Consider the following 14,906-nt stretch of genomic DNA (forward strand, 5'->3'; position numbering starts at 1 on the left):
TAAAACTATTATAACAAGTTTTAAAACTAGGACCCTAAAAAAACAGACCCAGGCTAATTACATATTGCTAATTTCGTATTGCTTGACCTGGCACTGAAATATAACAATGTCGGCGGCAGATGAACCTCATTGGAGAGATTGTTCCACAGTTGGGGGGCACCACAGAGAAGGCCTCTCCCTTGTTGTCGTCCTCCGAACTTCCCTCTGAGTAGGCGCCTGGAGGAGGACCTTAGTTGTGGAGTACCCTGTGGAGTACCCTACCCTGTGCCTGCATACCCTACCCTGTGCCTGTTTGCATTCTCTTCCCCTCCTTATTGTTTCATTATGATTTTATTAGAATGTAAGCCTATGCAGCAGAATCTTGCTATTTACTCTTTTACTCTGTACAGCACCATTTACATTGATGGTGCTATATAAATAAATTAATAATAATAATAATAATAATAATAATAATAATAATAATAATAATAAATGGAGTGTGTAAGACCGGGCCAGAGTGGGTCTGATACCCTCGAACCATGTTACTAAACAACATTTCCTTTTTGAGTATCTCCCCCAGGAAAATCAGGCTCAAGGAGAACGTTAAGACAGCTCATGCACCCCAGGCATAATAGAGGGAGGGGGATCATGGGGAAATATGTCCACTAATCCTTACCCAGTGAGGAGGGTCCGCCGTCACCATCCTGCAAGAGCCACCTGTCCAGCGGCCTCTGTGTGGTTCCCGGTGGAGCCTTCTCTGCCTCAGGGAAATCTGTGGGTGCTCTGGCCAACATCCCCTGGACCTGGAGCAGGAGGGAGGATCCCAGGCAGAGAAGAGGGATTAGAGAAGGAAAGAAACGGCTCAGGTCAAGGCCAAGGGCAGTGTTTCCCAATGGCTTTACCTTTCAGGTCTCATTGTAAAGTTGATCTACCATCCAAGACACACAGCGACGTGTCTTTGTCAGGGGGCTAAGATATCAACCCTGGCATAAGCAGAGTGCTTTAACACCCTCCAAAAACGAGCCAGGAGGAAAGGCAGAACCTCCCAGACATTCCCAGTTCGGTGTCTACAAACACTAGTCCTGTTCTGTTGGGAGGAGACTCTGCCACTGGCTGAAGAAGGATTCCCTCCTTTCCCAGAACTTCATAAACCCATTCAGTTCTCCTGTGATCATAAGAACAGCCATTCTGGATCAGAACAAGGGTCCATCTACTCCAGGATTCTCTCCCCACAGTGGTCCATCAGCTGTTGACTATGAACTCACAAGCAGGACATGAGTGTCACAGCACCCTGCAGCCCATGTTCCCCAGCAACTGGTGTACATAGACATACTGCTTAGGATACTAGAGGTAGGATATAGCCATCTAGGCTAGTAGCCATTCATAGCCTTCTCCTCCAAGAATTTGTTCTACCCCTATTTTAAACAGTCAAAATTCATGGCCATCCCTGCATCCTCTGGTAGGGAATTGCATATTTTAACGATGTACTGTTAATTTAACAAGGGCCTGCTCTACACATGAAGAACAACTATACTTCAAAGTTGGACCATTGGAAACTGGGGCGTCTCTTCCTTAGAGGACATGCAAAAAGAAGTTGAGGGAAGTATTAGGAACACAGTCCCTGTTAGTTATCAGGATGAAATGCTCTCACCTGCTCTTGGTCCTCTGCCTGGCTCAGGAGGAAACCTTCTGCCAGGGCCACTGCCTGGGAACTGGTCTCTGCTCCACACTCTCTGACCCAGCTCTCCATCTCCGGGGGCAGGACAGCCAGGAACTGCTCTAGGACCACCAGATCCAGCATCTGAGCTTTCGTGTTCCTTTCTGGCTTCAGCCACTGGCGGCAAAGGTGGTGGAGTCGGCTGCAAACCTCTCGGGGCCCCATGGCCTCCTCGTAGCAGAAGTCCCTAAAGCCCTGGTGCTCCGTGTCTGTGCCGGTGTTGCTCCCAGGCTGGTCCTCCTGCACTCTTCCTTCCCAGGGCTTTGCACTGCTCCCTCCCTGGATGTTTCCTGCCTCAGGTCCAACAAAGCTTTGCTCTTCCATCTTCACTCTCTTCTGCTCCCACCAGGACTCGAAACAGTCTCCTTCCTTGGCTGCCAATTTCTCCTTTGAGGCTGGGTCTGCGCTGGAGGAATTAAAATGGAGAGTGTGAAGGAGGCACACCAGGGTTCCCCGTGAGAAGGTTCCCACCTTCAGCTGAGCAGATTAACAACCCTGAGGAACAGCCTTCGCCTACCGGCTGCCTTGGCCAAACCTGGTAACGGAGCCTGATGGCTGCTTGACTGATCATTCTGTCGAAGGATGGCTGAACAACCCCACTCCCCGGCAACAACGCCCATGTGCCTTCCCCAATAATTTGATTCTTGTAAACACCAGCCTGGAAAGGTAGGCCACAGGCCCAAACTTCAGTGCTGATTTTTCGAGGGGGTGTCGAGGAACCCTGGAAAGGCGCGTCTCCTCTAAGTGGGATCGCTGAGTGGTGGTCAAAGACTTTAAGACACGGTTCTCACTTTTGAGAACGTTTATTACAAGCAGCGCTTAGCACTGCAAGGCAGAAGCCCTCAGAGGACCCAAGGAACTGCCCGCTATTTTCAGGAAAGCCTTAACCTCCTTATAGGGTCAGTCCCTTTCGAAACCAGGCAGAACCGCTCCATACAATCATAAAACAGTAACAGGTAAGCTGTTCAGCCAGTTATAAGCAAGGATTTTACGCATGTGCAGAGTGCAATCTTTTCAAGGACAGAAAAACAACATGTCAATGATTACTAAGAAACTTGTGCCCATCTGTTCATTTCACACTTAGGTTTTTTCTAAAACAAGCCACGACACCCTCTAAAAGTCCTAGTAGGCACACAATCTTGTGAAAGTAGTGTTTCTATACCATTCACAAGACTTCGTCTCATAGTTGCATCCTTAATACATTTTCCAGTTACTGCGGAAGCATAGATACTTTGATTTCTAGAGAACAGGCCCAAAGCAATTATATTAGCACAGGGTGGGCTCAGGGGAAGCCCACATACCTATTTGCTTGAATTCCTCGACAGGGTGAACCTGAGAAGAACAGACCCCCCCTCCTTGTTCGTAAGAGATAGTACCTGTCTCAAAGGGGGCTCCGCGACCCCCGTCCCAAAGGAACCAGATTTGTGGTTGAAAATGAAGTTTTGACTCTGCCCCAACGGGAGAGAGTGAGTGTGTAACCACAGCTGAATTAATGCCATTAAAATATTAATAATGTGTGAACGTTTATTTTAAAATTTAAGCAAGAAAACACTGAATACTTTTTCAGCTTGTTAAACACATGAAATATGCCACTAAGGAAGCCTTAAGAGATGAATGATTTAGGGTGACCCTATGAAAACTCCTGTATCTTTAACAGTTGTATTCCAGTATGACAATGGAACCAGTGACCTAGGGAGGTTGGGGGCTCTCCCACATGAGAAGCTTTCAAGAGGCAGCTGGACAACCACCTGTCAGGGATGCTTTAGGGTGGATTCCTGCATTGAGCAGGGGGTTGGACTTGATGGCCTTGTAGGCCCCCTCCAACTCTACTATCTTTAACAGTTGTATTGAAAAGGGAATTTCAGCAGCTATCATTTGCATACATGGATCACCTGGTGAAATTCCCTTTTCTATGCCCTCTCTTGCTCCCAGCACCTGAACCCCAAAATTGCACCAGAGTCACAGCGATTTCTCCCCACTCTCAGGATGTGAATATCGGGTTCACTTAATACATCAAAGAGGGACGTACTAAAACCAACAGCAGGCTCCCTTCTTAATCAACAAAAGCGCCCCAGGTTTTATTTTGAAGGCCTCGTGGCCAATGTGACTTGTTAATTTTACTTATTCACTAAGTTTAAATCAGGGAGGGGAAATAAAACCAAAAATGAAATGCAAACAGGACACCAGGGCAGCCTTTTGCCCACAAGGGGGACATTTCTCCTCCCCACCCGGGACCTTTCCTCTTGTGTCCCTCCCAGATACCCCCCTTTCTCCAGCCTTCCCTTCTGCGATCCCCTAGTTATGGGGAGGGAAGGAGGTGCAAGGTGGGGGGGGGTCTCCTGGAGGGCCCCCAAGTGGGTCACTCCCCTGCCGGGCAGGGGGGCTCTGTCTCTCTCCCCACCCAGCCCCTGCCCCACACCTGCACCCCCTGCCCTGGGGACTCCTTCCTCCCCCCTCCCCCCTGGGACCCCCTTGTAATCTGCACTCACCGGTTCCTTTGCTAGGGAAAAGAGGCTGCAGACAGCGGAAACAGGAGGCTCGCAGGAGCACGGGGAGAATCCCAGGCTCCTTTGCAATGGGGGGGAGGAAGTGTGGGGCGGAAAGGGAGGGGCCTCATCCAGCCTGGGCTCTAGGACCCAGCCCCCACTCCGCCTCTTTAACCATTTGGTGGTGGCAACACGAGAGAGCCGCAGAGGCTCCTGGCAAAGACACGGACCTGGGAAGCTTTTCCACAATGGCGGGGGTCTGCTCCTGGGGTTTTTGTGGGATCCACATCCATTTCCCCTTTGAGTGCGTAACGCAGCCTCCGGCATGAGAGTCCTCCGCCCTTATGTTATGTAGAACAGATTTGTCTTAAATGTGTGCTGTAAAATCAGACATGTGACCTATGTTTGGGTGGGCATGCCCCCTTGGGGGCCGACTATGTTGTCCTCCTTTTTGGTTTCCAAAATATGGTCACCCTATATTTAGCAGCGAACAAAATAATAATAAGTTTATTGTCATGTTAAAAGCTTTAAATGAAAATATAATGCTTCTAATCCTGCTTAATGCAAACTCCCCACACAACAACCACCTCTCTCTCTCTCTCTCTCTCTCTCTCTCTCTCTCTCTCTCTCTCTCTCCACACAACAACCCTAAATCCCTAGCAATTAATCTCCTCTCACTCCACAAACAATTCCAATCTCCATTCCCAACCAAACCCAACACCCTAACTAAAACTCTCTAACTCCTCTCCTCAGTCACTCTTTATATACTCTCTCCTAGATTGTAAGCCTGTGGGCAGGGACTGTCTTAAGAAATGTTTTTGTAAGCTGCCTTGGGCAGGATAAAAGTACTATAATAAATACAAATAAATAAAATTGGCATTTTTGTGCATATTTTTGGTGGGTGGGAGGGGGGAGTGTTGCATGCACAATAACCACAGGTTCATTTTCCAGCCTCTCCATCTAACATGAGATATTTGCTCCTTCCTTCTTAATATGGCTTCTTGCGATTGTGTTCAGCTGCACAGGTAGAAATGGGAAAAGCTATAAACTGCTGAAAACTCAGACCACTGGGCACTGAGCGTTAGTAGACACGTGGGTCCGAGGCAACTCTAACTCAGCTGCACCATTTTATTAAGCACCAGAGGCAAGGGCATTTTTTCTTTAACAAACCGCTAAGCCTAAAACAAAACTAATTGCTGGGGATAGCTTGGAAATTCCATCTGTGGGTTCTACATCTAGGAAATAGAAACCAAATGCACAGTTACAAGATGGGGGATACTTGGCTCAGCAATACTACAAATGAGAAGGATCTTGGAATTGTTGTAGATCACAAGCTGAATATGAGCCAACAGTGCGATATGGCTGCAAGAAAGGCAAATGCTGTTTTGGGCTGCATTAATAGAAGTATTGCTTCCAAATCACGTGAGGTACTGGTTCCTCTCTATTCGGACCTGGTTAGGTCTTATCTAGAGTATAGCGTCCAGTCTTCAATCCACAATTCAAGAAAGACGCAGACAAGTTGGAGCGCGTTCAGAGGAGGGCAACTAGGGGGATCAGGGGTCTGGAAACAAAGCCCTATGAAGAGAGACTGAAAGAACTGATTTTGTTCTGACTTTATACTGTTAGTTTTACCCTACCCAGTGCCTGTTTACCCTACCCAGTGCCTGTTTCCATTCTTGTAGGGGAAATTGTTATCCCTCTCTGGCACACATTCAGTATTGGCATACCATGCTGAGATGTGCTGGAACACAAGGATAACACTTTTAAGATAAAGCCTTGCTAAGAAACGTCTTGGCACTTGCTGGCCATGCCTTGGAATGTGCTGACGCAAGAGCCATAGAATACAATACAGTATTGAAGACACTATGCTATGATCACGCATTCCTTAACCCTTATATGGTATATTCATGCTTTACACACACCAACAAGCACCCTCTGTGCACGAGGTAATCATGCATTTAACATGCTGCACTTAACAACCAATCATAGCTTGTAAACAAGAAATGTAACCACTTAGTTCTTAATAAAAACCAGGACGGGGCCGCCTGTTTGGGATGCCTCATCTTCATGCAGTTGGACTCCTTGCCAGTTATTTACCACATCTGGTGACCCCGACGTGATCGGATCCAGGAAACCCCCTGCTCATCGGCTGGAATAGCCTTGGTGCACCTCAGCGTTACGACGCTCCCTTATCGTGAGTATGGGGGGGGGAATTGTCAGCTCCGCAGAAGCTTCATGCACAAGAGCTACATAAAATTTTAAAAGAGCAAGGTTGTACAACTGTATCCCTCAGTCATGTAAGTGACCTAGTAAATGAAATAGGGTTGCAATGCCCTTGGTATCCCGAGGCAGGGACACTTCAGCTCACAGATTGGGTGAAAATAGGTACACACCTATACACTGAACCACGAGTTCCCATACAGCACTTGTTGCTGTGGCAGCGATGCAAAGATGCACTGGAGAAGGTAGGAACCGAGGCATCCTCCAGCTCATTATCTTTTATCTCTCCCATTTCTCAAACATCACTCCCATATCCCCAGTTAGTGCCTCCTGCATCAGCTTCACAGCTGAGAGGAGAAGAAGCAAATAGTGAAGTGTTGCCAAAACTTAGTAAAGTCCGTGAGGCTTTTGAAGAGGAAAAGAGGAAAGGAACATTAACCTCAGATGAGCTGTTTGAAGGTCTTAATAACTTTCCTTCAGCTTATCCTATAACCTCACATCAAAATGACCAAGGACAGGTAGTTGTCAATTGGACATCATTGCCTTATTCAGTACTTAGAGAATTGAATAAAGCTATTCAAGAGACAGGCATACGCTCTACTTATGCCCAAGGCATGGTGGAGAGTATTGGCAATGGATACACTATGCTTCCTCAGGATTGGAAAGATTTATTTCGCATGATCCTAAGTCCAGCCCAATATGTAGTTTGGGACAGTGAATATCGAAAGGAGTCGCTCCATATAGCCCTTAGCTCTAATGGAGTGATAACAGCAGAGCAGTTGTATGGCAGTGGACAATTTGCAGTGATAGAGGCTCAGGCGCAACTGCCTATGCCTACCTTTCAGGCCATTAACCGCTGCATCATAAAAGCATTTCAAAGGGTGCCAGTGTTTGGAAAACCCTCAAAGTCCTTTACTATCACACGCCAAGGACCTAGTGAGCCTTACCATCAATTTATAGACAGGTTAAAGGAAGCCTTACAGAGACAAATTGACAATGAAGAAGCAAAAGCAGAATTAATGAAGAAATTAGCCTATGAGAACCCCAATGCGGATTGCCGTAAAGTTTTGCAATCTGTTATTGCTCGGCAAACTTATGAGTTAGCTGACATGATCCAGGCTTGCGCAGATGTTGGAACTCAAATACACCAAATGGCCATGTTAGCTGGAGCCCTCCAACAAGGCAATAAGCCACGTGGCAATTGCTTTAATTGTAAAAAACCAGGTCATTTTAAGAACCAATGTCGTGCTCCTGGAGGAGGTGCTCATAAAAAGGGAGGAGGAGACAAAAAGAAGCCATCTAAACCCTGCCCTAAATGTGGAAAAGGGTATCACTGGGCAAAACAGTGTAGAAATACAGTGAACCAAGAAGCAGGAAAAGAAGCGGGAAACTAATTAACGGGCCTGCACCTAGCCCGGGAAATAAGGGTGCTTCATCATCCATGCCTGCAACTGCATTTAAAACACCCACTGCTACCAGCAGAAATGCAGGCATAGATTTAAGTAACACTGAAGATAAAGAAATTACCTTACCTAGAGAAGTCATTTTTATGCCCTCTCAACTCCAGGGCCCCTTACCTAATCAAACTATTGGGCTTATTTTACCCCGATCCGATGCCAGTAAACAAGGCATCCAAATTGTGCCAGGGGTTATTGATTCAAACTATCAAGGCATAATCTATGTTCAAATGTGGAGCCACCTCCCTATGAAATTAAGAATTGGAGATGCATGGGCACAACTCATCTTAATCCCTTGTATATTGCCAGCGGGAGGGAAAAATTGTCAACACACTGAAGGATTTGGATCTACTGACCAAATCCACCCTCAAATAGCAGCAGTACTACAACACATTCAGACTGAAAAACCCAAGCGGTGGTACCAGTTAAATGGTAGATCATTTGAGGGAGTCCTAGATTCAGGAGCCGATGTTTCTGTAATTTCAGAGCATCTTTGGCCTACAGAGTGGCCTACGGAACCAGCACCTGCAGTCTGGGGCGTGGGCGGACCCCAAGTTTCCAAGCAAAGTACACACTGGATTAATGTGACTGCACCTGGAAGTCATCGCACAGCTCAAATTAAACCAGTAATTTTAGAAGTGCATGTCAATTTGTGGGGTCATGACCTACTTTCACAGTTTAACACCACTTTGCAGATAAATGACTAATCATACTGCTCTACCCCTCATCTGGAAACAGGCTGAACCCGTATGGCTGGAACAATGGCCATTGTCCAAAGAAAAATTGTTAGCTTTAAAAGAGCTGGTGAAGATTCAATTATGTGAACAACATATTGAACCTTCAACCAGCCCATATAATACCCCTGTCTTTGTAATTAAGAAGAAATCAGGCAAATATAGGCTTTTGCATGACCTCAGAGCCATAAACAGAATAATTGAACCAATGGGTCCACTACAATGTGGAAAGCCAAATCCCAATTTGATCCCATTTGATTATCAAATGATGGTGATTGATTTAAAGGATTGTTTCTTAACAATTCCTTTGCAACCTCAAGATAGAAAATATTTTGCTTTTACTGTTCCAGTAGAAAATAACTCTGAACCCACTGATCGATACCAGTGGAAAGTACTTCCTCAAGGAATGCTCAACAGCCCCACCTTGTGTCAATATTATGTAGAACAAGCCTTAAAACCTTTCAGAGATCAATATCCTCAAGCCATTGTGTATCATTACATGGATGACATTCTTTTGGCTGGAACATCCCTCCCAGAAGAATGGGAGAGAGATTTGATAATAACTCTTAATCATTATGGCTTGCAGATAGCGCCTGAAAAGGTGCAAAAGCACGAGCCCTTTAACTATTTAGGACCTAAAATAATGCAAACTTATTCCATGCCAGTAATTCCCAAGCTCCATCTACCAGAATCCCCTTCTTATGTACAACTTCAGCAGATATTAGGAGCTATTAATTGACTCAGACCTTACTGCAAGCTCACAACTGATGAACTTTCACCTTTGTTTGCCGCCCTAAAACAAGGCAAACACCCAGCTGATAAAATTTCTTTAACCACTAATCAACTGCACGTTTTGTCCTTAGTCAATGAACGTTTAAAGGAAATTTGGGTAGATCACCAAGTGTTAGATCAACCTTGTCAAGTTCTTATACTTACAGGGTTAAGTCAACCATATGCAGTTATTACACAGACACGAATTGAAACCTGTTTCAATCTCACAGACAATAGTAACCAAATTCAACACCAACTGGACTTACTTAAAACATATGCACATGCAGTTAAACAAGATATTGCACCTGAGTGGTGGAAGTTTTTATGGTCCTGGTTTCCAACAGGATGGTTCAAAACTATATTTCAATATGCTGTATTGATTGTATTTTTATTAATCACCTTCTGCTGTTTCATACAATGTATCCCAGGATTACTGTCATGGTGTGTTCCCTCTTGCCGTCCCAGAGCTTCAAAACCAAGCAAACGTCAAATTTATTATGCTTACAAGGCTTTACAATTAAAAGAATAAAAAAGGAGGAGATGTAGGGGTTATTGTTGTCCCTCTCTGGCACACATTCAGTATTGGCAAGCCATACTGAATGAGCTGGAACAAGGACAACAATGATAAGATAAGGCCTTGCTGAGGAACATCTTGGCACTGGCTCACCATGCCTTGGAATGTGCTGACGCAAGAGCCACAGAATACAATACAGTATTGAAGGCACTATGCTATAATCACGTATTTCCTTAACCCTTATATGGTATATTCATGCTTTACACACACTAACAAGCACCCTCTGTGCACGAGGTAATCATGCATTAACATGCTGTACTTAACAACCAATCATAGCTTGTAAACAAGAAATGTAACCACTTAGTTCTTAATAAAAACCAGGACGGGGCCGCCTGTTTGGGATGCCTCATCTTCATGCAGTTGGACTCCTTGCCAGTTATTTACCACAGGAGGGCATTTACTAGGGCTCGCTATAATGCTGTCCCTTCCAAGTTCACAGAAGGCAGATATCAAGGAATTCCAGTACCCCAAAGGTTATGCCCATGTGATTCAGGTGAGATAGAGACATCCTCTCAGGTGCTTTTACACTGCTCGTTCTACTCAGAGGCCCGGTCAGGCTTAATCCATCCTCTACTACAGGACTTTCCAGGTAACTGAAGAATATTTATACCATGTTCCTCCTTGCCAATAGAAACTCCTCAGTTACCTATAAGGTTGCTAAATTCTGCCACTTGGCTATGAGGACACGTCATAACCTATTAACCTCAGAGGACTGTTAAATCTCTGGGAGAAGGGAACTAAGGATCCGTACTACTTTGTATGGTTGCTGTTGCTGAATTAATGTTGTGCTAGTCTCGGACCATAATAAAGTGATTGATTGATTGCATTGATTTCAAGGTGTTTACAGATTGACTTCTTTATAATCTGCTCCAGAATTTTCCTAGGGATGGATGTCAGACTGACTGGTCTGTAGTTCCCAGGTTCCTCCCTTTTGCCCTTTTTGAAGATAGGGACAACATTATTTATTTATTTATTTATTTATATAGCACCATCAATGTACATGGTGCTGTACAGAGTAAAACAATAAAACAGCAAAACCGTGCCGCATAGGGTAACATTCTAATAGAAATCATCCGGCACCTCACTTGTCTTCCATGATTTTGCAAAGATAATAGACAAAGGTTGTGAGAGTTCTTCCACTAGCTCCTTCATTACTCTAGGATGCAGTTCATCAGGCCCTGGAAATTTGAACTCATTCAAGGAAATTCGGTGTTCTTTGACCATTTGTTTATCAATCTCAAACTGCAATCCTGCCCCCTCAACTTCTGCTTCACTTTTTCCAGGGGGGGTCAAAGACCCACTTTTGGGAGAGGACTGAGGCAAAGTAGGAATTGAGGACTTCAGCTTTTTTTTTGTCATCTGTTATCAATTTGCTTTTTGTGGAGCCACATGGGTTTCTTCTGTAGTATATAGACATCAAAGACCATGTGCTTTATATAGAGTCTGGCTTCCTCCTTACATTATTGTGAAGACTATTAATAGCCACTATTAGATCGATTCTCTGTGTTAAGCTATTTGTGTCAGGCACAAATAGAGGTTACGAGGACTATAGTTATGGATATGGATACAGTCAGGATAACTCTGGCAATTATGGGTATGGTATGGCCACTTCAAACTCTTGGGAAATGCCTAATTCAGATACAGACATGAACTATAACGCATCCACTGGCACCAGTGCTGATGATGTAATGTCAAAATTTAACCATCGCTTAGATATGGTATCTCATCTAGAAACTGACACGATGCAAGGAGGACATTATGGCTCAGGTGGAGACAGGTATGATACATATGAGTCCTATGACTCAAGGGCTTCACTGAATGACCGTGATCTGTACAGATCCGGCTACGATTACAGTGAGGCTGAACATGACACCGACAATGCCTATGAAGGTCACTATGACAACTCCTATGGGAGCCGCAGGGACCAGTACCACAACAGAGCACGTGACAACTTTGGCCACCGGGGTCAAAACTGGGCCAGAGATGGGCGAAATAACAGACCCATGGCATCTGCATATTCTGGGCGCATGGGCGGACAGTGGAATGAACCGCCAATGCCAATGGGAGGACGGGGCCATGGCCCCAATAGGCCCCCATCCCTTTTCTCCCATAAACTATTTCCTGAATACAACATGTTCCAGGGAATGCGAGGTTTCTCTGGCAACATGCGCTTTGGAGGCGGCGGTATGAAACAACGAATGAGGAGAAACTGGAAAATGTGGGACGCAGATTTTAAAAAAAAAAGAATTAAGAATGAACCAACTGCTAATAAGCGGAAACAGGCTAACAGTTCTGATGAGCCTGACAGCAAGACAGCAAAAACTGATGGCTCTGACAACTCAGACTCTGATAATGAAGACGGGCCTGAAGGAGAAGCTGCTGAGAAGGGTTCTAAAAATGAGGGAGAAGGGGAAGGCGGTGAAGATGAAGAAAGAAAAGGAGACTCTGAGAAAGGAGCTCTGACAATTCAAGAAGAGATCAGTCAGATCAAGCGCAAATTGCAAGCTGGTAAGAAAACTCAGGAGAGGCAAAAAAAAAGATATCGTGATCGGATGGTGGAAAGGATTCAGTTTGTATGTTCATTGTGCAAATATCGCACTTTCTATGAGGATGAGATGACCAATCATTTGGAGAGCAAATTTCACAAGGAGCACTTTACATTTGTTGGGACCAAGCTGCCCCAGCAGACAGCTGATTTCCTTCAGGAATATGTTGCTAACAAAACAAAAAAGACAGAAGAACGCCGTAAAGCAATTGAAGATATTAATGCAGTTATACAACAGATATACAAAGACCAAGATCTTACCCAGGACATAGGCATGGAGCATTTTGTAAAAAAAGTGGAGGCTGCTCACTGTGTTGCCTGTGACCTCTTCATCCCAATGCAGTATGGAATTATCCAGAAACATCTGAAGTCACTTGATCATAATCACAACCGCAGAGCTATGATGGAACAGTCCAAGAAATCATCATTAGTAGTTGCAAGAAGCATTCTTAACAATAAGCTTATCAGCAAGAAATTGGAGCGGTATCTGAAGGGTGAGAATCCCTTCACAGATGATCCTGAAGAGAAAGAGGAACATGAGGAAGGTGAGGCAGGAACAAGTAGTAATATGGAGGAAGGAGCAGGTGAAGGAAACCAGACTGAAGAGAAAACTACAAGTGGTGACAATCTGGCTGAGGAAAATCCAGTTGAAGAAGGTAGTGCAGAAAACAAAGGTGATGAAGGAGGAGAGGAACCACCAGACCAAACGGAAGAGTGGAACTTGAATGCATCCAAGGAAGCCGTTGCTGCTGAGCAGGAGCAAGAACATGAAGATGAAGAAGAAGAAAGAAGAGGAACTGCACCTTCAGAGGAGATGGAACCACCTGATGAGTGAACTTGCAAAGAAAGTTGAAGCATTTTGAGACTCTACATTAAAACTTTTAAAACCATAACTGTATTTGTGACACTACATGGCACGCGGCTTTTGATTCTCATTGACTACACTTTCACCTAGTTACAGCACTTAAAAGCCTTTATCTGTAAAGTGTTTTTGGAAATAGCTTTTTTTAACCAAATCTTCGTTGTATTAGGTTTTGTGCAGTACAATTTTTAAGTGGCTTTGTACTAGGAAAAATACCTTTCTTTTTTCTTTTTTTGGGGAGTAAATACTTAAACCCAAACTTTGTTAATTAGCTTGTACTATGCTACAACTTGGGGTGGGGGGTAAATGTCCTCTAAGATTCTCCTTCCCTTTAATTTTGTATATAGTTGAAAATGTTTTTCGTTCCCTAGCTAGCCTTGACTGGAAATGTGAGTAGCAGAATTCTGGGTTTAAAATTCTGCACAATTGGAGTAACTTCCATGCAACTGTAGCATTCTTCTATTCTTTCTTTTTACTTTTAATATACAAAGGTAATACTTGGGGGTCAGCACAATAGTTTTGCAGTGCTTTTATTTAAGAGTGATTGCTTCCAGTGATTGGAGATAAAAACAGTATGTTAGGACGTACCTATGCGTGAGGGTTTCTGGAAGAAGCAGTAAAATGGTGGATGTGCACAAAGCCTCAAAGAGGGATAAATACATCCTGGCCCCTTCTTAAAATCAGCATTGCTCTATTTGGGGTTTGTCCTGATGTTGCTTAGGGGATGTCATTGACCCTGCTTGCCTTAGAATGCTATTCTGTAAAGAAAGGCTGTAGGAGCGCATATGAAATCTACTGATGAAGGTGTTACAGAAATATTAAATATTCCCTTCAATGCAGCTCTTGGCAGTTGTTTCTTTCTAAATCCTGCTTCATTTTACTTAAAGAAAAAGATAAAAGAACCTCAAGCAATAATGCTATAGGATTGTTTTAGCTTCCCCCTCACCAAAACAACAGTGGAACAGCTGCTATGCTGCTCTTTGTTCTCATTTATTACCTTGTGTTTCTCTTTATGTATATGCACTATTCTTACAGTGGAAATCAAGCAAAGGAACTGGAAAAGGACATATTTTTCTGACTACCTGCTACATCAAACAGAAGGGTGAGTGAAGGAATCATTGCAAACTCGGATATAGTGGTTTTGCTGCCCTTTCACACTCTTGCTGCCTTAAGCCCTTGAGCACCTAGCATCTGATGATAGATATGTGGAAGAAAATATAGTGAACATAATGGAAAAGGCAGTGTATTGAATCAACAGAAATAGAAACACTGAAGGAGGTTTCAGAGTATAGCTTACCCTTAAAAATGTGTAACGATGCAAATGTTCATAACAGTAGCTATGTCTTGGACCCAATCAAGTTGTAGATGGTCCTTATAATAAATTTTATGAATGTTGGGAGGACTGAAAATACAGTTTTTAACTCATATCTCTGTTTCCGAGCTGGCATCTTCAAAGGTTTTAGCTGTGTTATACCGCCCAGGGAGCTTCGGCTATTGGGCGGTATAAAAATGCAATAAATAAATAAAATAAATAAAAATAATAAAATAAAGCTGCAGGAGC

General features: G+C 44.1%; 2 protein-coding genes across 2 annotated transcripts; one reads left to right on the forward strand and one right to left on the reverse strand.

Moving 5' to 3' along the window:
* Positions 1-644: 644 nt before the first annotated feature.
* LOC134395766 (zinc finger and SCAN domain-containing protein 16-like) lies at positions 645-4,221 on the reverse strand. Its single transcript, XM_063121928.1, has 3 exons — positions 4,186-4,221; positions 1,631-2,097; positions 645-782 (listed from the first exon to the last, which is right to left on the reverse strand). Exons 2-3 carry the CDS (start codon positions 2,018-2,020, stop codon positions 645-647), a joined length of 528 nt encoding a protein of 175 aa, XP_062977998.1. The 5' UTR covers positions 2,021-2,097; positions 4,186-4,221.
* Positions 4,222-4,430: 209 nt separating this feature from the next.
* LOC134395768 (A-kinase anchor protein 8-like) lies at positions 4,431-13,508 on the forward strand. The gene is made up of 3 exons (XM_063121929.1): positions 4,431-4,490; positions 11,463-11,532; positions 11,652-13,508. Exons 1-3 carry the CDS (start codon positions 4,431-4,433, stop codon positions 13,316-13,318), a joined length of 1,797 nt encoding a protein of 598 aa, XP_062977999.1. The 3' UTR covers positions 13,319-13,508.
* The last annotated feature ends 1,398 nt before the right edge of the window (positions 13,509-14,906 follow it).

Source organism: Elgaria multicarinata, chromosome 3, assembly GCF_023053635.1.
Source record: "Elgaria multicarinata webbii isolate HBS135686 ecotype San Diego chromosome 3, rElgMul1.1.pri, whole genome shotgun sequence".
Lineage (NCBI taxonomy): Eukaryota > Metazoa > Chordata > Lepidosauria > Squamata > Anguidae > Elgaria > Elgaria multicarinata.